This window comes from Toxotes jaculatrix, chromosome 21, assembly GCF_017976425.1.
Source record: "Toxotes jaculatrix isolate fToxJac2 chromosome 21, fToxJac2.pri, whole genome shotgun sequence".
Taxonomy (NCBI): domain Eukaryota; kingdom Metazoa; phylum Chordata; class Actinopteri; family Toxotidae; genus Toxotes; species Toxotes jaculatrix.
Genome location: NC_054414.1, coordinates 2,141,902 through 2,166,064, shown reverse-complemented (window position 1 = coordinate 2,166,064; position 24,163 = coordinate 2,141,902). Strand labels below are relative to the sequence as shown.

The window sequence follows — 24,163 nt, the reverse complement described above, 5'->3', positions numbered from 1 at the left end:
TTTCCTTTCATATGGTAAATTTGTGCTGTGATCAAGCTTTGATAGACTTTGTAAATAAAGCCAAATGTTTGGATCATCATATTGGTTGTAATGGACGGCTTCTTTGTTTACAAACTGTTTCCGCATGGCTGTGAAAGTTTATCTGCTGATTTTTTTGGAAGATCTGACTTTTACACTGAATAAAAAAGCTTATGACTTCAAACACTGTGGAAACCCTTTGTTAAGAGTATCAGCTCATGAGGCAGCACGTGGCAACGGAGCATAGCAGAGGGTTAAACTAGGATCAGCACAACATACATTCACACATACACAATGCACATGTACATACATACACACATATATACACATATACACATATGTACGTGTATATGTTTATATATTGTTTGTGTTCATGTATCTGCATGTGTATGTATGCATGTATGAGGGTCTGTATGCTACGTATGTACACAACACATACACATATACATATACACATATACTCATGTACATAAAATCTTACATACAGGCATATATACATAAATGCATACAGACACTTGTACATAAATATCTACACACATGCATACAATAAACTTTAATACATACAGACGCTCATACATGTATACGTATACAAACAGTCAAGCCTGAAATTATTCATACCCCTGGCAAATTTTGACTTAAAGTTACTTTTATTTGACCAGCAAGTTTTTTCTTGGTTGGAAATGACACTGGCGTCTCCCAGAAGATAATAAGACGATGTACAAGAGGCATCATTGTGGAAAAAATGATTTCTCAGCTTTTATTTACATTTGAACAAAAAGTGGCATGTCCAAAATGATTCATACCATTCTCAATAATCAATAGAAAAGCCTTTATTGGCTATTACAGCAATCAAATGCTTCCTATAATTGTTGATTTTTGTTTCATGGGACCATAAAACAGAAGACCAGAAGTCTTCTTCTTTGTCCAGATAAGCATTTGCAAAGGCCAAGCGGGCTTCTGTGTGCCTTATCTGGAGGAGTGCTGTCCTCCTTGGTCTGCGTCTGTGGAACCCAGCAGTGTGCAGTGTCTGTTGGACTGTCTGCCTTGAGATGTTTCCATCAGCAGAGCCCAGATTCACCAGGATGGCCTTGGTGGTGATCCCTGGATTCTTTTTCACCTCTCTCACTGTCCTCCTGGCCAGCACAGGTGTCACTTTTGGCTTCCGTCCTCTGAGATTTTCCACAGTGCGGAACGTCTTGTATTTTTTAATAATACTTTGCACTGTGGCCACTGGATCTTGAAAACATTTAGATATGACCTTATAGCCCTTTCCTGACTTGTGAGCAGCCACAATGTGCAGCCGCAGGTTCTCAGTCAGCTCCTTTGTCTTCGCCATGACTGTCCACAAACCAACTGCAGAGAGCTGCTGTTTTTCACCTGTTGTTCATGTATGTGTATGTGTGTTTGTATGTATGTTTGTACACATACATATATACATAAACACACTTACACATGCACATACATAAACACATACTTATGTACACACAAACAAACAAACATACATCGATTGTATACATACATAAATACACAGACATACATACATATACACACCACATATATAGATATATACATATATACACAACATACATTCAAACATAAACACAAATACATACATGCACATGTACATACATACTCACATATACACACACACATACAAACATAAATACAGATATATAAACATACATACACATATACATACAGACATGTATGTGTGTATATGTGTATATATGTATGTGTGAGGATCTGTATGCATTAATGTGTATGTATATACACAACACCATTAATGGTGGAACATTTTGTGCCGAAAGTGGCTGCAGTTTAATGGGACTGCCCGACACGCATTTGGAGTTGGACGTGGCGAAAGCCATAGCTGAGGTATGAATCTTGTTGTGCTACAGATGTCATTTTATGTCCATTCATCGCTACTGCAAGGAATCACTGGTATCTTTATTGGTGCGAGCGTGTTCAGTCTGACTAGGTGTTGTATTATTCCCTGCATTAGAAGTGTCATTGTAAAATGAACCACTGGCAACCTGTGACCATTTCAAACACCTGTTCTGTGTTGGACCCCCATTCAGACGTTACTGCTGCTTTATGAGGGCAGTCACCGCAGGTCCCTCCTACCACTTCAGCCATTAGTCCCGTCCAATCAGAGTCCAGTTTGAGCCGCGCCAAAACTCAGTTGCACCTGTTGCCCATGAGCTAATCAAACCCATGTGACCGGGGAGGAGAGGGCTCAGCCAATAGCAGGGCAGAATTTTATGTAGTGCGGCTTATAAGGCGTTGCGTGGAACTGGGTCGAGTTTCCCGGTGAATACAGGATACATCCGTGACGTTCTGGGTTGTCCAAGCTCTTTTTCTGGTTAGTGGAGCGAACTGAACTCGTTACCTGTAGACAGAAGAAGCCTGTGTGTTCATGTTTAGCGGGTTATTTGTTATTGTGCTTCCTGGTGCACAGTGAAAGCTGTGGCTGAGAGCAGAGAGACGATTCAGGCCTAGTGGAGCTGGAACTTCGGCGTGAGCCCGAGACAGGAGGTTCACGTTCCCGGAGCAGTCCAGAGGAAAAATGGCGGACGTGGAGGCCAGGTAAGGCCCACACAGAACGTTTAAAATGCAGAGCTTGAGTTGATTTGTGACCAGAGGCTAACATGTTTGATTATGTGTGTGTGTTTCCGCAGGACGGACGAAGGTATTCAGCGGAGCAGCCGAGACCATTTGGGAGAAAGCACCGCGCCTGGAGTTGCTCATCGGCCATACGCTTGTGTACGAACCCCCCGTGACATTTTCAAAAGAAAAATTGAATTGTGGCCACAAAGTAGCTATAACGTACGCACGAAATACTAACACAATTAACATCATTGCTGGACAACTGGGTAAGCAAATCGAGGGCAAACTCTCTAGGGTCAAAGGTAGAGACATTAGAGGGGCTAAAGCTACAAGATGGACAGGGACGGTCTGATAGAATTTTATTTTAGGCTGGGAATGAGCTACAAAATTTGTGGCCATGTAATAGATATAATGTGCGCGCGAAATACTATTAGTATTTGCACCGGCACTTACATTCAGCTGCTGCTATATAACCCTGTTACTGCTTAAATTACATAATTTGAGCCAAAAATTACACACATTCTTTTGTGTCACAGATTGTTGTATTATATACGAGTCTTTCTCTTCTCAACTACTGAGATATGTTTATACTGTTGTCTATTGTTGATAGAACTGTGTTTATACTGTTTATGTTTATACTGATTTTAATTATTTATCTTACTACTTTACTGTAACACTGTGGGCCTAGGGAGCACTACGATTTCAAAACCTGTGTATGACCTGTACATATGGTTTTGACAAAGTTGACTTTGACTAGTATCATTGCTGGACAACTGGGTAAGCAAATCGAGCGCACCGTTTCCACAACCTGCAATAATCTGCGTATGGGGCTGGGTTGTAGTGAGGATGCGCTCAATTTGCTTACCCAGTTGTCCAGCAATGATGTTAATTGTATTAGTTTTTCTTGCGCACAAATTAGTATTTCGTGCGCACGTTACAGCTAATTTGTGGCCACAATTCAAATTTTTTTTGACCATGTCACCAGAGGGGCTCCGTACTTATGCGTGTGAGTGATATGAGTGTTGAAGTGCAGGCTTGTGTCTTTAGCTCAGTTGAGATGGGCTTTGTAACCAGTATAGCTGCTTTGGAGTTTGGGACTTGCAAGTGTTGTCACCTTGAATAGAATAGAATGTCTTTTATTGTCATTATACATCTTTTACATGTACAACCAGATGAAAAGCATCTCCTTCTTCAGTGCAACATGTATAAATATACAACACAGAATACAATAAAATAAGATGAAATAAGTTTAGTGCAAGTATGAAAATATATAAGAAGAAAGCTATACAACAATACGAAGAGAGTTAAAAAAAAAACAAAATACAAGGGGGCGGGGTAAGGTGCACAGTTCAAGAAAGTATGGGTTATTGCACATTAATGAATATTGCACAGTATGTAGATATACAGATATTGCACAGTGAGTGGATAGAAGGAAGTCCAGGGGTTCAGGGAAATAGACTGTGGGGTTCAGTGCATGTGTGAGTTCAGTGTGGTTATGGCTTTTGGGAAAAAACTGTCTCTGAGTCTGTTAGTCTTTGTTCTGATGTGCCTGTAGTGCCTTCCTGAGGGCAACAGGTCAAATAGAGCAAAGCCAGGGTGGGAGCTGTCCTTGGTGATGCTCTTTGCTCTGCTGAGGCAGCGGGAGGTGTAAATGTCCATCAGGGAGGGGAGGGGGCAGCCGATGATCTTCTGTGCCGCCTTTACCACCCTCTGAAGCCTCTCCCTGTCTGCCATGGTGCAGCTGCCGTACCATACTGTGATGCAGTACGTCAGCAGGCTCTCAATGGACGAGCGGTAGAAGGTCAGCAGCAGGATGGGGTCCAGGTTGTGCTTCCTGAGGACCCTCAGGAAGTGTGACCGCTGTGATGTTCTCTGTCCAGGAGATGTCAGCGGAGATGAGGATCCCAAGAAACCGGAAAGTGTGGACTCTCTCCACGCACTCGCCGTTGATGTAGAGGGGGGCTAAGTCGGTGCTGTGCTTCCTAAAGTCGACAATGATCTCCTTGGTTTTCTTGGTGTTCAGAGCCAGGTTGTTCTCTGAACACCAGGATGCCAACTTCAGGACCTCCCCTCTGTAGGCTGCTTCATCTCCCTTTGAGATGAGTCCGACCACTGTAGTGTCATCAGCAAACTTGACAGTGAGGTTGCTGTTGTGGGCCGGACTGCAGTCGTGGGTGTAGAGGCAGTACAGGAGGGGGCTCAGCACACAGCTCTGTGGAGAGCCAGTGCTCAGGGTGTGAATGGAGGAGAGGTGGGGGCCGAGTCTCACAGTCTGGGGTCGGTTGGTTAGAAAGTCCTTTATCCAGGCACATGTGAGAGGGGGGAGGCCAAGAGTGTCCAGTTTGGTGATGAGAATGTTGGGAATGATTGTGTTGAAGGCGGAACTGTAATCCACAAAGAGCATCCGAACGTAGCTCTGCTGCTGCTCCAGATGGCTCAGCACAGAGTGGAGAGCGATAGCATCCTCTGTGGATCTGTTGCTGAATGTTGAACATTCCAGTTTTAATATCCAAAGTGTGTGTGTGTGTGTGTGTGTGTGCCTTCTCTGCAGGAAGGATGAGCTGCTCTACAGGATCATCAGAGGGTAAGAGAAAGCACATAAATCAACGTTGTTCAGTGTCTCTGCACTAAAACATGTATTTGTGTGTGTTTAGCAGGTAGCTGCATCTGGCTGAGTGGGGCTCCAGCTTAGATGAGGCTTTTGCTGCAGGTGGGCGGAGCTGATCTAGAGGATCCCTTGAGACCAGGTGCATGAAGGCCACATTGTGCAGTGTTTCTACCAGTATGCATGCATCCATGTCTGAGTGAGAGAATGTTTGTATTAAAATCCAAAAGAAGGAAGTGCCTGCTTTTGTCTTTAATGCACTTTAGATGGGACTTAGATTAGTTCTGGGGGGGCACTGGGATCCAACTAGGTTTAGAGTGTGTGTTTGCTATTTCCATGTGTTGTTTGCTGTTATTCTGATGCTTCCTGTTTGTGTTTCTCTTGCAGGATGGCAGAGCTTATTTGGAGGGTCATGAGAGACCAGGTGAGACGTTGCCTGTTGGTTAACATTGTTTAGTGTTTCTACACATGCATGCATTCATTTCTGTGTGTGTGTGAGTGAGTGAGAGAGAGAGCTAGGGTGAGTGTTGGAAGTGCAGGCTGTGATACACTGAGAAGATCTATTTCTCACATGGTCTTCATGATAAATTAAGGCTACAAACAAGTTGCTGCTATGTTGGATTGATGGACTGGTGTGGGAGTACTGCACCTGGCTGAACTGCAAGTCAACCATAATTGGGGGAAAAAAAATGATATAGGAGCAGAAATTTACTGCTCTTGTCAGAAAGATAATACATGACAGGACTTGATGTAACACCTGCTTACTCATCGTACAATAACAGTATTGTTTGGTGGGATTACGTATGATTTTTTTTTCTTAAAGTCCAACTGAAGTTAAATTCTGTGCATATCTGCTCTGGAAATCACATGCCCTGTGCTGCCCTGTAAGAAACAGTCAGTACCTAGAAGAGAGAAATCTACAGACATGGACGCGTCTTGCTCTGCACCTTGACTTGCTAATGTTTGCAGAGACCAAGCAAACATCAGCTAATCAGAGAAACTACTTTGAATAGCTTAATTAAACAGATGAATTTGTCAGTTAGAAGTAACCGGGGCACCATTGAGAGGCTGCACTGCCTCCTGCCGAAAGACACTGCAACGCATAGTGAATGCAGCCAGCAAGATCATCGGTGTCCCTCTGTTGCCCCTCACAGACATTTATAACACACGGCTCACCCCCACTTCAGCCTCCTGCCTTCAGGGAGACGGTTCCGTTGCCTCCGGGCCCACTCCACAAGACTGTCCAACAGCTTCATCCACCAGGCTGTCAGGATGCTGAACTCTGTACACTACCCCCCCCCCCCAGATTTTTTTTTTTTTTCTTTACACACAATGTATTTATATTGTAGAAAAAGTTTATTTAGCTGGTTTTGTTTAGATTGTTTAATTTATTATTATTGTAAAATGCACATTGCAAAGAGAGAGAAACAACATTTCGATTCCCCTGTATGTCTGACATATGGTGAAATTGACAATAAAAAGCCTTTGAATCCTTTGAATAAATGTTGAATGCTGTTGCTGAGCTGCAGGTGGTTCAGCTCACACCGGTCCACAAAACCGGCCACCGCCCTCTGGTGACACATCCTCCCCCCTGATGCATCCAGCAGCTGCAGAGATCTGAGAGCTTCTGTAGGTGGCAGGTCAGAATTCCGTACCTGAAGTCAGGGACAGGGTAAAGGGGACAGGACAGTCCCCTGTGGAGCTCCCGTCAGCAGTGGCTGTAAGCAGCAGAAGGTTGTAGCAATCACAATCATAGGTTTAACCAGCTGAGACTCAGCGTCTGTCCCACTCCTCACCAGATGATGGCAGTGATGTGCAGAGTTGTTGTTGGCCAGTAAAGACATTCATCCATTTCCCAATGTTTAGGTGTTTCACTGTAGGCAGAGGCTCCGGGTTGGTGTGAAACATCATTTAAACTGATCATCAGTATCAGATGATGTGCTGTTTGTGGGAAGAAAGACAAGTTTTCAGAACCAAATTAGATCATGTCTTATTATCTATTACCCTCATCTTTTCCTTTGTGTGTCTGTTTGTGTTTGTGTGTCAGGATTCACTCCCGGTGCAAGGGAGCTGTTCAAACAGGAGAACCACTTGGCTCTGTACCAGCTGCCATCTGGAGAGAAAACCAAGGAGTTCACCTCCCGCCACCTTCATTACTTCACCAAACGCCAGCCTCCCATGTCCCACCTCATCTCTCTGTTCGTACCAGACTCCTCCTCCAGTAAGTCTATACACACTTCAGTCAACCTGTGTCGTTCTACTGCTCTGTTTTCTTTTATTTTACAGTTTTTAATGAAAAGAGCTGATTTTTTCTTATATGTACTTGGTGTATTTTGCTGTGTTACTTGTCCTTTTTCTGTCTCTTCACCAAGTAGGTGAACAAGTTAAAAAAAAAGGTGTTCATGTGTATTTTCATGTCTGCTAATGTTATTGTCACTGTCTTTCTCTAACCTCTCTGTTGTAGATAACATCCAGATGCTGTCACATGGCTCGGCTGACCTCATCCTGGAAGCCTGCACTGACTTCTGGGATGGAACTGATATCTACCCCCTGTCGGGCTCAGACAGGTGCCGTCACACTGATCGCTCTTCTGTGGCTGTAAATCTTGAGTCAGACACAAGTATCAAAGTTTCATAAGCACAGCACAGGTGATATCATCCATATCTACACTCAGCTGCCACTTTATTATCCATGAAGCTCATCATGTTCAGGTTTTCTTCAAACTGTTTTAGAGACGTTGCTTCAACGTTCTGATCATTTTGGAGGCTGCAGTTTGTGATGCTGTTGAACTGTACAGTATATACAGAGGTCTTTCTGTTATTTAACCTGCCCTCACTGATATCAATAGGGTGGACAAAATAATAGAAGCTGCCACCTGAGTGTTTATTTCTACACTCTGCTCTTGTGTTACAGAAAGAAGGTCCTGGACTTCTACCAGCGGGCCTGTCTGTCAGGTTACTGCTCAGCCTTTGCCTACAAACCCATGCAAGTGTCACTGTCAAGCCAACTCAATGGGAAGTGTGTAGAACTGGCCCCCAGTCCCAGCCTCTTCTCTGGAGTGGAGCTGCCCTCCACCACCCCCATCAAATACAACTCCTGTAGGAACAGCTGGAGCTCAGATGGTAAGAGTTAGTGACGGAGGGACGGATTAATTCAAGTAATAAAACAGTAATAACACAACTCATTTTCCTGTCTCTTTTGCTTTGATCGTCTTCCCTTGTCATGTGTGCAGAGGGTATAGGTGAGGGGGTGGAGCGTGAGGACTGCGTCCAGGCCCTGAGTGGGCAGATCTTCATGGGAATGGTGTCGTCTCAGTTCCAGGCGAGGCTGGACACAGTCCGGCTTATCGATGCCCTGGTCACAGCTTGCATCCGCTTTGTTTACTTTTCTATGGAGGATGAGCTCCGCAGCAAGGTGAACACACACAAGCTCCAATAAACATTTGATAGTATCTAGTTTATGTTGGATGAAGTGATCAAGGTATAGTTCTCTTTCATTTGGACAATAAATGGACTCTTTCATCTGATGTCTCTCTGTGTCTCTGCTGACAGCACATTGTTTTTTCCACATTCACCAAAATAAATGTGCATTTCCCAGCATGCAGCTGATTCTAGTCCACAACAAAAAGCTGTCATTTTGAGAGTGTGTGTTTATGTGGCTCATTTTGTGTCTGTGCAGGTTTTTGCTGAGAAGATGGGTTTAGAGACGGGCTGGAACTGCCACATCTCTCTGACCCCAAACGGAGACAGTCCCTGTGATGGAGCTCCATCCAGCCCCAGTCACGGTTCCCTGCACGAAGACCTGAACCAAGGTACCAAACCTGTGTTTGCACAACCTGAGGATATTATTCATTTTATTACATTTACTGTTGGGGTGCACTTCATGACTGTCCTTCTGTCTGCAGGTGTGATGTGGACATCAATGTAGGTTGTCAAGGTTTCTGTGTTTAGTCTTGCTGTTTAATTACACAGACATAGATTTATCATTTGAAGAGTAAACCCACATGATTTCTGGATCAGATCTCGTCAAATTATGACATTACCCTGTTCTATGGGGTGGTCACAGTTTGAATTACATTGTATAACTTTACATGAGTTTTTCCATTTTATGTTACTTTATGCTTCTTTTAGGGAAATAACAGAAAGGAGTCCTGTAGAAGTGCAGGTCTGACATGAGTGATGTCTGTTCATTTGAGTTTTACAGAGTATCTCTAACTTTGCCGACTGTCTTCATATGTGATTCAGATTCTCGGGATGAAGCAGAAGGTCCTTTGCTGCCAGAGGAGGAAGCCCACTCTGACTTAGCCAGTTTCCAGCCCACAGACAGTGATGTGCCCAGCTTCCTGGAGGACTGCAACAGGGTAACAATACCTTTTATTAAAACCACTGAAGCTACAATGGAGAAATATCAGTATCTGTTTTTCATGCAGCTGTATAATACAGACAGATTCCTCTGTCTTATGCTTTGGTAACCAGCAGGAAATTGTGCTTTGTTTTGAAATTATTTTACATTAGTCTGAATCATTTTCTCTCCCTGCCCTTTGTCAGGCCAAGCTACCTCGTGGGATCCACCAGGTCCGTCCTCATCTGAAGAACATTGATAATGTGCCTCTTTTGGTGCCACTCTTCACTGACTGCACCCCTGACAGTCAGTATTCTTTATGTGTTTTATAGAATGAATCACTCTGCTTATGGGTAATTCCACTTTTTTGGAAAACTTTTTCATCTTACTTTTTAAAGATGTCCTCTGACTCCATTGTCTTCCTCTGCTCGTCAATGGTGAAACAGATTCTAATAAGGAAAAGCGATGATTAATAACCAACGAGGCTTATTTCAAGGAAAGAATGAAAGATCTGTGTCTTCGATATACTCAGTGTTTGCTTTAGAGTACTGTAGACATTTACTTACAGTGGAGTTCTCTTCACAGCCATGTGTGAGATGATGAAGATCATGCAGGAGAACAGGGAGGTTACATGCTGTCTGGGAAGCTCCGCCAATTTCCGCAACAGCCGCCTGTTCCTACAGAGTGACATCAGGTATACACTCATTAATGAAGTACATCCTGTTTTTTCAAATTTGAAAATCAATGTTAATGAGACTAGGGCTTGGTTGAAAATAGTTGATTTTCATTTTTATCACAATCAAAAGCAGTAAATGTTGAATTCTGAAGCAATATTTCTGCTATTAAAAAAATGAAAACTCATAGTAATACTATCTAGCCATGCAGAGAGTTGTAGTCCTGTTTGTCAGGGTTCAGGGATACCTGTCACTGAGATTCCTACTTCCATCCCAAAACTTACAGATACAGTAGCATTGCTAAAACATCTAGCAAACAATGGCCATAAAGCTAGCTTGTCAAAACTGCAGTTTGCTCAAACTTGTGTTACATATTTGGGACATGTGATCACAGCAGAGGGCAAATCTCTCTCTCCCAAATGTATTGAAGCAGTTCAATCTGTACCAAAACCAATCACCAAAAAGCAAATGATGAGTTTCTTAGGCATGACGTGGCAGAGAGAGGCAGCTCTCTCTTCCATGATTCATGGTAACAATCTTTGTGCACATGACAAACTGACCTGGACTGACCAAACTGACAAAGGCTGCTCCCACACTGGGACTGCCAAACCCTGACCTTCCCTTTACTCAGTTTGTTGACCAGAAGGACGGATACATGTCCTCTGTTTTGACACAGGAACATGGGGGTAGACTGAGAGCTGTAGCTTATTTTTCCACCAAGCTTGATGCTGTTGCCGCTGGTCTCCCTCTCTGTCTGTGTGCTGTAGCTGCAGCAGAGAAGGCTGTGGTTGCATCACATGATATTGTAGGTTATGGAGATTTGACTCTTATGGTTCCTCATGCTGTTGCTCACATTCTGCACACACAGAAGACCTCTCATCTCTCTGCACAGCGCTGGTTAAGATATCACACTACTTTGCTTGATATGCCTAACATTACTGTTAAAAGATGCAGTGTACTTAATCCAGCAACTCTCCCCCCAACTGCAGCAGATGGAGAAGCACATGACTGTCTTCATATTCTTGATGAAGTTTGCACACCCACACCAGATCTTTCCACTCAGCCCATACCAAATGCAGACATGGAGCTGTTTGTGGACGCTTCGGCATCTCGCAACGTGGACACAGGTGCTGCTCCAGTGGGTTTTGCAATAGTGACACCACATGACATTTTGCTCAGTGGCAAACTGCCACCACACTTTTCAGCACAAGCTGCAGAACTTGTAGCTCTGACTGAAGCCTGTAAACTGGCTTCAGGTAAAACTGAATATTTACACAGACTCGCGTTCTGCGTTTGGAGTGGTGCACAATTTTGGGGCCCTCTGGCGACATAGAGGATTTCTTACATCTTCTGGCAAGCCCATCTCACACCATAAACTTGTGTCTGCATTGCTGGATGCCATCCTCCTTCCAGCATCCATCTCTGTGATTAAATGTGAAGCTCACACTAACAGTTCTGACTCTATTTCTACAGGAAATGCTGCAGCAGATGCAGCCGCTAAAGCTGCTGCATTGTCTGCTTCACCTTTCACGGTTAACTGTTTGATGTTGTCTAACACTCCTGACACCTGCTCACCTGCTGATGTTTCTGTTCTGCAGTCTCTTTCCACCATGTGGTCAAAATCAGGTGCCACATTTAAAGACTCAGTGTGGATGGGTCCAGATAACAAACCTTGTTTGCCACGTGCTCTTTTCCACTGTTATGCTAAACTGTCCCATGGGAGAGACCACGTGGGCAAAGGGGGAATGTGTGCTGCTGTTAATTCATCATGGTACACACGTGCTTTTTCAACTTTTGCACAGGACTTTTGCAGGAAATGCATCATTTGTGCAGCCAACAATACATCAGGGGCTCTTCATATGCCACCTGCTGGTCATCCACCTCCTGACAAACCCTTTGATCATTTAATGATGGATTTCATTGAACTAACACCAAGTGAAGGGAAAAGATACTGTCTTGTAATTGTTGACATGTTCAGCAAATGGGTTGAAGTTTTCCCCTCTTCCAAACAGGATGCTGGAGCTGTGGCTAAAGCACTGCTAACTGAAATTATTCCTAGGTGGGGAATTCCTTCAGTCATCAGCAGTGACAATGGACCAGGTTTTGTCAACCAAGCCCTGAAAGAAGTGTCAGACTATCTTGGGTTTGACAGACGTCATCATTATTCATATCATCCAGTAGGTCCAGTTACACCCTCCCCTTACCACAGGTGCATGTGATGATGCTATGTTGAGATACTGTGCCAACTTGTCTACAACCTTATCAGCATTACATTCACAGGTGAAAAGTGCCCTGCCATCTGCAGCCACAGCAGTCCTCCACAACTTACAGCCTGGAGATTGGGTTCTCATCAAAGACCACAGACGCCGTCACTGGAAACCAAGGCGATTCCAGGGCCCGTTCCAGGTTCTGCTGACCACTGAGACAGCTGGAAAGGTTGCGGAGAAGGCCACATGGGTACACGCCAGCCACTGCAAACGGGTTCCTGAACCAAAGGCCGACAACCAGCCACCAGAGAATCAAAGCAAAGGAGGCCACATAAATTCTTTAGACCCAGAATAATGGTCTAGGGAAAACTGACTCATCCAGACGCTGAGGAAGACAACTGGGGTGCACGCCGTGCGCTGCCCCTAACCTGCAGCTGCGGTGGAACCGTCTGCAATATAAGAGTGAGGGGTGAAAGAGCGCCCTCCTCCACCAGTAGCATGCCAAGCTCCAACCAAGTGACTACAGAGTAAAGCTCTGTGTCACCAACAAGAGCAACAATGTAAGGTCTATTGATAGGTCAGTCACACACCAGATGGCCTCTCTGGCTGAGACTTGTGATGATGATGATATTGATGTTTTGAGTGTTTGTATTTTTCCCAGCTTGCTATCAACCTAAGGACGTCTGTGTCCTACAAAAACAGCTAAATGCATATTTTAACATTTAGCAGCTAATGATGTGTTTACTTAAACCCAAAGGAATGTAGTCACTGATCATATGATCAATTTGTATATACTTTGGTGTGGCCATTTTATGGCCAAAGGGGGAATTGTAATGTCAATTTATCATATAACCATATACTCTTTTATCAAGCATTCGTATATTCTCATGAACTCGTATATTCAATTCTGGGTGAAGTACATATAACATGACCTGTAGTGGCCTAATGTACTTTGTTTACTGTACTTTGTACTTTGACACCTGTTATGTCTCCGGTGTCTCCGAGCACAACTTACAACTTATCTCAATTTTTTGACCTTCAGATTATTTTGTCTCCCTGCCATCCTTGCCATGCTGGTATGTGAGAAACAGGCATAAGTACTCTTGGAACTTGTAACCTGGGGTCAGACCTCTGTAGCATTTGATGCTGCGTGAGCTCTGTCCTTTCTGCACAAATGGATTACTCTGTAAACCTTATTTTAGAATAAAGCACCAAAAGACAATAACTGTCTAAAGAATTCTATTTCACTTCTCAAAAGGAGGAAAGTATTTTTCCACCACATATACGTTGGATTTCCGACTGTGATTGGTTCACACAGTTAACGTGGACCCTCAGCAGCAGACGTCTGTATCACTGTTTTTTCAATCAGACCAGCCGTCTGTGTGGTGCAGTCATTATTTCAGATGGACATGAATTGAACATTGCTCCTGTGTACATGTGGGTTGGTGGTATTTCTTGCTAGTGCATTCATTTAGAACTAAATACCAGCTGTTTTTACACATATGGAAAGTCATTGTTGTCAGTGCTGGATTAGCTTTGTGGGGCAAAAATGAACCTTGGGGCCCCAAGTGATTCATTTTATTTATTTCCAAAAAATGTTTTACATCCCAATATATAACCACATTGAAATATAAAATTATATATATATTGTAATGTTATTCTTTTTTTTTTTTTTTAAACTTTTATTACGCTGGCATCAAATGACGTTCACATATTACATGTTGTAAGTTTACCTGAGGTTTTAAAATATTTCCCTCCTAAAAGAAATAATTGTCACTGTGGATTTTCTCCATATCACTCACAGCTGTTTCTAAACAAACCTGTAGTCCATCAAGTGATGGACACCATGAACCTGGGCATTTGGGGGACGCTGAAGTTCTGAGGTCTGTCCAGCCTGGACTGTTTTCTCTATTGTTTTTGCTGGGGATTTGGAGGGTCTAACCTCTGTGGGTTTCACAACTAAAAACAAACTCTTCATTGATATTTTACAGGGTGATTCCAGGGTTCAGCATTTCCCCAGCAGAATTGAATCTCTGGTAGTGTGGAGGTTTTGGAACTAAATCCAAATGCTTGTTGCAACATTCAAATTTACAGACAATATAAGTGAATGGTTAACTCCATGTATTTATTTATTTATTTATTTATTTTAATTTTTTTTTTAACGGTTTGTGGTGGGGAGACTTGGACTTCTGACCTCAGCCCTGTTTAGCCTGTGTACTGGCTTTTGTGTGTGTGTGTCTGCTTCAGTTATTCCACGGCTACAAACGCTCTCTACAGTCACACCTTTAAAGTGGGGCTGTATGTGAATAGGTACTATTAGATTTTCTGCTTTTACAGCACTGAAGTACTCATGATCACTTTGTGGCTGAAACTACTGAAGATGGTTGTTAGACAAACATTACAATGCAAGAGAACATTTCTCATTTCATTTTTTCTTTGCCCTGTTTTCTTCTTTATTGCTTTACATCATGACAAACATATGTGCTATGCTGCATGAAGAAGACCCAGGTGAATGCTCTGTCTTAATCAGTGTACTTGTTATCTATAGTTCTACTGTTTTATTCACTACACAGCATGGATACTTCACACTGTGTGTTAAAGCATGTGCCTCTGGTACAGCCTGCAGAGTCCATGCTAACATCCTGATAACATTACCATGCATAGGCTCGGAGCTGATGCCTCGTTAATTGTCACTTGATTTGTATGGTGGGCTGTTGGCTGATGGACTGTGATATAGCTGTTCACAAGATACAAGAAATGTATATTTTGTCTATGTTCAGGACTTTTGACAAATTTGTTTGTGTATTGATTATGTCATGTTAATAAATATCTTCTTTTATTTACAGTCCTGCTCAAAGTTATTGGCACTGCTGAATTTTAAGTACAGTTTAGAATAGCTTCACAAATAAATGGAAATCAAGCAGTTTTGTAGAATCACAATATTTAATAAAACGTCCAGAGTTATTGAACAACAACAAAAATGCTTCCATATAGTCAAATCAAATTTACACACATAAAACATATGATGGACATAATTATTGGCATCCATTTGTTTTCATCTTCTTTTTCACAACCAAACCAAAATGTCTTTGGAACCTCACAGATTATTTTAGCCACGGCTAAACAAGGCCTTTCTTCTACAGAAATCTCTGCACGAATTTCACTAGAAAGCAGGACCAGAAGAGGATTATCTGCAAGAAATATCTGAAAACTTTGTGCTGCAGTTTAATGGGACTGCCCGACACGCATTTGGAGTTGGAGGTGGTGAAAAGCCATAGCTGAGGTTTCAACCTCGTCGTGCTACAGATGTCATTTTATGCCCATTCATCGCTACTGCAAGGAATCACTGGTATCCTTATTGGTGCGAGCGTGTTCAGTCTGATTGGATGTTGTATTATTCCCTGCATTAGAAGTGTCATTGTAAGGTCTATAGGTCAATCACACACCAGATGGCCTCTCTGGCTGAGACTCGTCTTCTGTCAGATGTTGAAAACCCAACTGATTTATTTACTGATTGGATTCCTCCTCTTTATGATGATGATGATGATGATGTTTAGGTTTTGAGTTTTTGTATTTTCCCCCAGCTTGCTATCAACCTAAGGACGTCTGTGTCCTACAAAAACAGCTAAATGCATATTTTCACATATATCAGCTAATGATGTGTCTGATGTAGTCACTGATCATATGATCAATTTCTATTCTTTAGTGTGACAATTACTGTTTAGTTGTGGACTGGTCTGGTCTAACATTTCATTTGTCCATGTTTTTTCTCTCTCCCACAGGATCCTACTCTTCACCCCTCCAACATCATGTAAATTAGCATATTGTATAGTTTTTACTGTTTTTGTATTTTGTGTACTGGTTTTTTGTAAGTTTTCTTACTTTTTTCTTTAGATTGTGATTGTATGATGTCTTTTAATGAGACTTTCTTTTTTTTGAGGTCTTTATTATGTGTGTAAAAGTCCAAATAAACTCTGTTGTGTTTGATATTTCTTAACTGTTTTGCAGACACATTTCCCAATGAGGACTGTTGAATGGATTTGACAGTTTTACTGTGCATGAACTGAAACAATAAGACATGCCTCATGAACCTTAAACACTAATAAAAGTAAAATCAAGTGAGCTCTTCCTACTGAGAGCTCACTCTGTGTGTATGTGTGGAGCAAAAACATAACTGGAGATTTTGCTGAGTAGTTGTGATGGGAAGGCCACAGGTGACACACACCTTTGAAGGAAATTTAAGTAGGAAGCTTTTGGTAAACTGTTGATACTGCTTCATATTGTAACATGGTTATAATGACCATGTTGGAAGACAATTGACAGCAGATTCACTGGTTGACTTTGTTTGCTTTTGAACACACCTTATATGACACACACACACACACACACACACACATATAGATAGATAGAGAGAGAGAGAGAGAGAGAGAGAGAGAGAGAGAGAGAGAGAGAGAGAGAGATCTGAATCTGGATAATGCAAACTATATATATATATCTATATATATATAGATATATATATACAGATACAGATACAGATATATAGATATATCTATATGTATGTATGTATGTATGTATATATATGGAAAAAAAGTTGTTCTTTTGTTTGTGTTGTTCTGTAGTTCCAGAGAGCAAAGGAAAGCCGAAGTCAAATTCCTTTTTTGTTTTTGTGTGTATGCATAAATCTGGCCAATAAAACTGATTCTGATTGAAGTCTTTAATACATAAAGCCATGGAGTCAGACTGAAAGTGAACCTCTGGTAATCTGTGATCATTCCAAACACCTGTTCTGTGTTGGATCCCCATTCAGACGTTACTGCTGCTTTATGAGGGCAGTCACCGCAGGTCCCTCCTACCACTTCAGCCATTAGTCCCGTCCAATCAGAGTCCAGTTTGAGCCGCGCCAAAAACCAGTCGCACCTGTTGCCCCTGCGCTAATCAAACCCATGTGACCGGGGAGGAGAGGGCTCAGCCAATAGCAGGTCAGAATCTTATGTAGTGCAGCTTATAAGGCGTTGGGGTAACATTTGCTCGATTTTGCTGTGGAATACAGGATACCTTCCTGACGTTCTGTTTTGTCGAAGCTCTTTTTCTGGTTAGTGGACCAAAGTTAACTCGTTACCTGTAGACAGAGGAAGCCTGTGTGTTCATGTTTAGCAGGTTATTTGTTATTGTATTTTCTGGTGCACAGTGAAAGCTGTGGCTGAGAGCAGAGAGACGATTCAGGCCTAGTGGAGCTGGAACTTCGGCGTGAGCGCGAGAGAGGCGGTTCACGTGTCCGGAGCAGTCCAGAGGAAAAATTGCGGACGTGGAGGCCAGGTAAGGCCCACACAGAACGTTTAAAATGCAGAGCTTGAGTTGATTTGTGACCAGAGGCTAACATGTTTGATTATGTGCCGGGTTTCCGCAGGACGGACGAAGGGATCCAGCGGAGCAGCCGAGACCATTTGGGAGAAAGCACCGCGCTTGGCTTCGCTCATCGGCTCTACGCTTATGCGCGCGTATGCGTGTGTGAGAGAGATCTGAGTGTTGAAGTGCAGGCTTGTGTCTTTAGCTCGGTTGAGATGGGCTTTGTAACCAGTATAGCTGCTTTGGAGTTTGGGACTGGCCAAGTGTTGGCAAGGCTTAGTTGTGGATTGGCATGCGCCAAAAAAGTGTAACAGACTAGTGTTATTTTTTGAATAAAAAAAAAAAAAAAATCCCAGTCCACAAGCATCCTCATTCACAACACGTTCACTTAGATTTTCACGTTATGATACATATTCACATTATTTATTGACTGTATCTAACAATATCAAAGATATTTAAAACTTAAATGAAGATATGAAATAACACAAGATAAAATACAATGACCTAAATTATATTATTACTTTCTTCTTTCTCTTATTTTAGTATTAAAACTTTTTTCTTGTTCAACTTTATGTGTTATGGGACTTGTCAGTCCAGTTTGTCTGTTTTTTGCACCAACACCACGTCAAATTCCTTGTATGTGTAACATACCTGGCAATAAAGTTTTCTGATTCTGATACTAGGTCATCAAATCAGTGTCAGTTGAGTCTGTCAACTAGGTTGCCTGTAGGGATTTTTAAGGTCCAGCAGGTGTCAGTATTCAGTGACACAGTATGGACACAGTATCAATACAGTTTGGCAATGTGTTGAAACGCTTCATGACGCCTCATCTACCCATCACTAGCAGATAGTGTTGGCAGCATGGGTTGAGCTGCATGTCTTGTTGCCAGGCTTAATTGTGGGTAACTGTTGGTGTGGATGGCCTTGGGTTAGGTGTAGGGTGTGTGTTCAGCAGTGTGGATGAGGCCATGGCCAGTGTGGGCCCTCAGCTGCACCTTGAAGTGTTGCTGAATGTTGAAAATTCCAGGTTAAATATCCAAAGCCTGTGTGTGTGCATGTGCCTTCTCTGCAGGAAGGATGAGCTGCTCTAGAGAATCATCAGAGGGTAAGAGAATTCAGATTCAGAGAACTTTATTGTCATTCCTTCTACGTTCAGGTACGTATTAGGAACGAGATTACGTTGCACCAGCTCAGAAGATCACAGTAGAAAGGTACAGAAAAATAAATTACCATAAAAATAACATAAAAAAAGACACAAAGTAAAAATAAAGTATTTTCAGCGAGATTGTGCGTAGTGGAGGTTGAGGATGGTAAGAATATACACATATATATATACACAGATATATCTATATCTTTCCAAATAAAGCACATAAGAAAGCACATAAGTCAACATTGCTCAGTGTTTCTACATTTAAACATGTATTTGTGTGTGGAGCCCAGGTACGCCCCCTGCTGCCTGTGGAAGTGTTGTAAGATGTTTTAACTTCCAGAGTTTGACTTGCCTAGCACCTGTGGCTAATGTTGAGTGTGTTTCTTTGTGTGTTGTGCAGGATGGAGGAGCTGCTGATCCAGAGAGTCATGAGGATGAATGTTGGCCAATACTGCTCAGTGTTTCTACACTGAAGGATTCATTTGTGTACACTCCCCAGCAACCGTGTGTGCCCATCAGCAGGTAGTGTTGGAAGCACAGGCTGTGTTGTGTAGTTTAGTGTTGTCAGGCTTAGTTGTGGCTATTTGTCACTATATGGATGGCACTGGGGTCAGTGTGGGTTTAGTGTGTGTGAGACATAGTTGCTGCTTGATGGAGAATAAAACTTATGCATGCATTAATGTCTCCTTCTTTCTTTCTGTGTGCAGCTGCTTGTGGCTGAGTGGCCATCCAACTTTGAGGCCATGGGCAATGTGGAGCTCAGGTAAGGCCCCTGCTGCAGCTGGAAGTCAAGCAAAATATTACAAGTTCAAGGACTGACTTGATTAGTATCCAAAACCAATGTCTTTGTGTTTTTCAGCAGGAGGGAGGAGCTGAGTGAGAGGACCATTTGAGACCAGGTGAGCAAGAGCCACATTGTAGTGTTTCTACACTTATGCATGCACTAATTTTAGTGTGTGTGTGTGTGTGTGTGTTGTAGGTGTATGTGGGGTGGAGCCAGTGAAGGTGCTGCTGGTGAGGATAGAGCGCCATCCTGTGGGAGTGAGGGACACACTGTGGCTGTTGTGTGTTGTCAGAGCTCTTTGTGGTAAGTGGATTCAAAAAAAAATCAAGGGCTGTTTCAAAGGTGGTTTGTGTGCTGATGCTTCCTGTTTGTGTTTCTCTTGCAGGATGGCAGAGCTTATTTGGAGGGTCATGAGAGACCAGGTGAGACGCTGCATGTTGGTTAACATTGTTTAGTGTTTCTACACATGCATGCATTCATTTCTCTGTGTGTGTGTGTGTGTGTGTGTGTGTGTGTGTGTGTGTGTGTGTGAGAGAGAGAGAGAGAGAGAGAGAGAGAGAGAGAGAGAGAGAGAGAGAGAGAGAGAGAGAGAGAGAGAGTGAGTGAGTGCTAGGGTGAGTGTTGGAAGTGCAGGCCTGTCTTCAGCTCAGTTTAGATGGGCTTTGTTCTGTATCCAGGTGCATTGGAGTTTGGGTGTGGCTGAGTATTGTCAGGGCTCAGTTTTGGATGGATTCAGTGTGTGTGAAAAGCATTGAGGTCGGTGTAGGTTTACAGTGCTTGTGCTTGTGTCAGTGTCGTCTGTAGGTGGAAACATATATGCAGTTGTGATCTGGACACAACTGTGTATATGTGGAAGCCTATGGGCAGATAGTGTTGGAAGCATGGGTTGAAGTGTGTAGCTCTGTGTTTTGTATGTGGCTGTGTAGGGGTGTGCCCGATTCATAGATTAATCGTGACGCGACACTTGACGATTCAGAATCGATTCATAAATGTTCAAAAATCGATTCTTTTAATAACAGAAGGAAAGTGCAGCGGTCAGAACGATAAAATAGTAGTGTGTGCCCCCCGGACAGATTATGGGGCCCCATGATTTCCACGATCACTGAATCGCGGAATTGGCCGACTAAAACAGAATCTATTTTTAACACGGAATATGACATAATTTGAGTACAATGCTGTTTTCGTGTGGAAGAGGAACGTATGTCTGAAGAAAACTGCACGGAGGGAAGCAAATCTGGGTGGCACAACAAGCCCCTTCCACAGACTAAGCCCCTCCCCCTTCAAAACAATGCAAGCATGGCGAAGCGGCTGCTTACGGCTCTGTGTTCGTCGGTGAAAAAACTGCGAAACTCGACGCAAACTGCTCGGCTCTGTACTGAGGGGTTAGCGCCGAGTGTTGCATATTCTGTCAACACTGTTGACTGGAAACGTAAGAATACGTGCAGTGACCGAATAGTGTCCAAAATCCTTATGAGAAACAATCTGGCTGACATGCACATACAATAAGATTTAAAAGGATTACTTTCTGGACATGTAAATCAAGATATCAGATTGTAATAGAAGTGGAAATATTGTCAATTTCCTTTCCCTGTTTTTTCTTTTCTTTTTTAACAGATATTTTTTTCATGTACATGTTCATAATGAAATAATCAAATCAGAATCATGTCAGTACAGCCACACAATATATATTTTTAGTATTATTATTATTGTTTTTAATCTACATCAATAAATAAAACAGACATTACATGTGCGAGCTAATGCTTTTTTCTTCTTTTATCAGGGGGGTTAGAAAATAAAAGAGATAAACGTGTTTTACTTCAATGAATGGATATGTAAAAATATACATTATTTTACAAGTAACTGAGAAAAGAAACATTCTATGTGGGGAAAAAAAGATTAATCGAGATGCATCGATAATTGAGGAATCATCGAATCGTAGCACTGTGAATCGTAATCAAATCGAATCGTGAGGTGACTTAGATGGCACACCCCTATGCCTGTGGGTAGTTGTCAATGTGTGGAGGTCACATGGGTCAGTGTAGGTTTAGTGTGTGTGTTAGATGTAGTTGGCTCTTGATGTAGAAGCTGTCAGTAGTTGTGTATTGTTGATGGAGCTGTGTGGCTCGGTGTTTAGGTGCTGTGCTTGGGCCTGTAGGTGTGAGTCTGTGTTTAACAGGTTCTGGTGGAGTCGGGCTCCAATTGTGTCGTGGGTCTGCAGGTTTGTCTTGATGAAGATTGGCATGAAGGTCATGGAGGAGGTCACAGTCAAAGTGGAGCTCAGGTAGGCCTCCTGCTGCATCTGGAGGTTTTGCTAAATGTTTCAAAATGCAAGGTTAGACTTTCTTTCTCCCTGTGGCTCATGTTTACTTTCTTTGTGCAGGATGGAGCAGCTGATGGAGAGGACCGTGAGAGACAAGGTAAGAGCAAGCATGTTGCTCAACATCGCTCAGTCTTTTCTTTTTTTCTTTTTCTTTTACATTTCAGGGTTCATTTGTGTCTCACTGTCTCTGTTTCTGTTTTCAGTTCAGGAAGCGTCGGGTCAGAGGCAGTTGGTGTGTGTCCTGGGGTTGAGGAGGGAGTTTGCAAATTAAAGGCTTGATTTGTACCCAGTGGCAGTTGTCTGCTTGTTGGCTTTGCTTATTTTGCAATGCACCAACTGATTTTGAGACTGTGCTGTGTTTAATCTTGGTGACTGGCTCCACACTTTAGGTTAACATTTCAACCTTAGGTACAGGACTTTTCTTTGTTTACAGCCATCTGTGAGGACTGCCAGAGAGTAAATGTAGTTGTAATATAACAAACCAAACCTATGTTAGAGAGCTGTATGCTTTGGCTGTTGGCCTGTGGTGTCTGGGTGCCATAGTGTAAGAGTTTAAACTGTGAGCTGTTGGATGCAATAGTAAGACTTATAGGTAACCATTAGCTGTACCACTTTGACTTTAGACATGAATTAAATAAGTAGATGTGTGTGTAATAGTTGGCTTTATATGTCTGACTTGTTTGGTATGACCACATGTATTTTGAGTTTGGCACTGTGACTTTTAGACTGTGGTGTGTGGACGCCAGGCTGAGTTTAAACCCAGATGTGATAGAGTGACAGATGTTCAGTGTTTTTACACATATCCATTAATGTCTCTCTCTTTCCAGGTGTATGTGGCTGAGTGGGGCTCCAACTTGGATGAGGCCATATCCAGGGTGGAGCTCAGGTACGCCCCCTGCTGAATGTGGAAGTGTAGCAGAATGTTTCAAATAGGTTTGACTGTTTGTACCTGGATCTGATGTAGAGTGTGTTTGTCCTGTGCAGGATGGAGGAGCTGATCCAGAGGACCATGAGAAACAAGGTGAGAGAGAGCATGTTGGTCAGTGTTTCTACAGATATGCATGCATTCATTTCTCTGTGTGTGTCTGAGTGTGCGAGCATACACAACACATACAGCTGTTATGTGCCTGGATGACCTGTGTGTTTTTTTTCCTCTTTCTCCTCCCCTGCCCTGCTTCACAGTGTTCCAGGTGCAGATATCCAGCCTGGGCTCACATGAGCAATCCAAGTGATGTGGCCTGACCAATCAACACGTGAGGCCAGTTTATAAAAGGAGGGCACAGGTATGGTTCTCTCTCTGTTTCCTCTGGTGGCATCATGCAGTAGAATAAGTGTAGTGGGTGTTTGTACATTTAGCAGCATGTAGGAATTGTTGTATAAACACACTAGGGTTATTGGTTGGTGCTAGGGGTGGTTAATTGGGCCAATTTCCTGATTCGATTACAATTATTGAGGTCTCGATCCGATTATTAATCGATTATTGAGTTTCCATTTGACAACAGTAATCCAAAATATACCATAAACATATTTCACCATTAAAAAAACAGCTGCTGAATTACTCAACTTCTCTTTTATCAAGAAACATCTCAAAGCACCTTCAGTATTGTGTAGTATAGCTGTAACTTCCAAATTAGTTTTTTTTTTTTTAAAAACTCGTTTTCGATGTCTTTCACCGGGGCTACTTTTGTCGTTGTGTGCGTTGATTCGGTGGAATGAGGCTTCAGGCAGTTGTCTTTAGCCCACGCAGCCTCCTCTAGATGGAAGTGCGACACATGAGCCCTCATCCATCCATCCATCCGTTTTCTATACCGCTTTATCTGTCGGGGTCGCGGCAGAGCTGGAGCCGAGCATAGTAAGCTCGCTCGCTGGTTCTGTTACGGGGTGATTTGTTATGACTGTTACTCAACAGCTCCGCCTTGGGGTTAAATCCTGTATGACAGCCAGTAACTGGAGAGTCACTGCTGTGTATTACAAAAAAAAATTAATAAAAAAAAAATCGATTTTTGGAAATTTAATAATCGATCCATAATCGTCCATAATATAATTGTGATTAATCAATAATCGATTTTTTTTTCACCACCTCTAGTTGGTGCCACCCCCCTGTATTTTGT

The 24,163-nt window shown here is 42.6% G+C and overlaps 3 protein-coding genes and 1 long non-coding RNA gene across 4 annotated transcripts in view; 2 read left to right on the top strand and 2 right to left on the bottom strand.

Moving 5' to 3' along the window:
- The window catches only part of LOC121175582 (transmembrane protein 94-like), an 847,517-nt gene that overhangs the window by 617,375 nt on the left and 205,979 nt on the right, over nt 1-24,163 (bottom strand). The gene's annotated exons all lie outside the window — the stretch shown is intronic.
- The window catches only part of LOC121201071, a 247,432-nt gene that overhangs the window by 175,755 nt on the left and 47,514 nt on the right, over nt 1-24,163 (bottom strand). The window lies entirely within an intron of this gene.
- Nucleotides 7,695-12,567, top strand: LOC121201049 (transmembrane protein 94-like). The gene is made up of 8 exons (XM_041066680.1): nt 7,695-7,797; nt 8,148-8,352; nt 8,463-8,644; nt 8,909-9,041; nt 9,475-9,590; nt 9,778-9,877; nt 10,157-10,265; nt 12,526-12,567. Exons 2-8 carry the CDS (start codon nt 8,214-8,216, stop codon nt 12,527-12,529), a joined length of 783 nt encoding a protein of 260 aa, XP_040922614.1. The 5' UTR covers nt 7,695-7,797; nt 8,148-8,213; the 3' UTR covers nt 12,530-12,567.
- LOC121201044 (transmembrane protein 94-like) overlaps nt 20,126-24,163 on the top strand; it is a 42,013-nt gene continuing 37,975 nt past the window's right edge. The window contains exon 1 of the mRNA XM_041066674.1: nt 20,126-20,154. Within this exon, the coding sequence (XP_040922608.1) occupies nt 20,143-20,154 (12 nt within the window). The 5' untranslated portion in view covers nt 20,126-20,142. The remainder of the gene's footprint in view (nt 20,155-24,163) is intronic.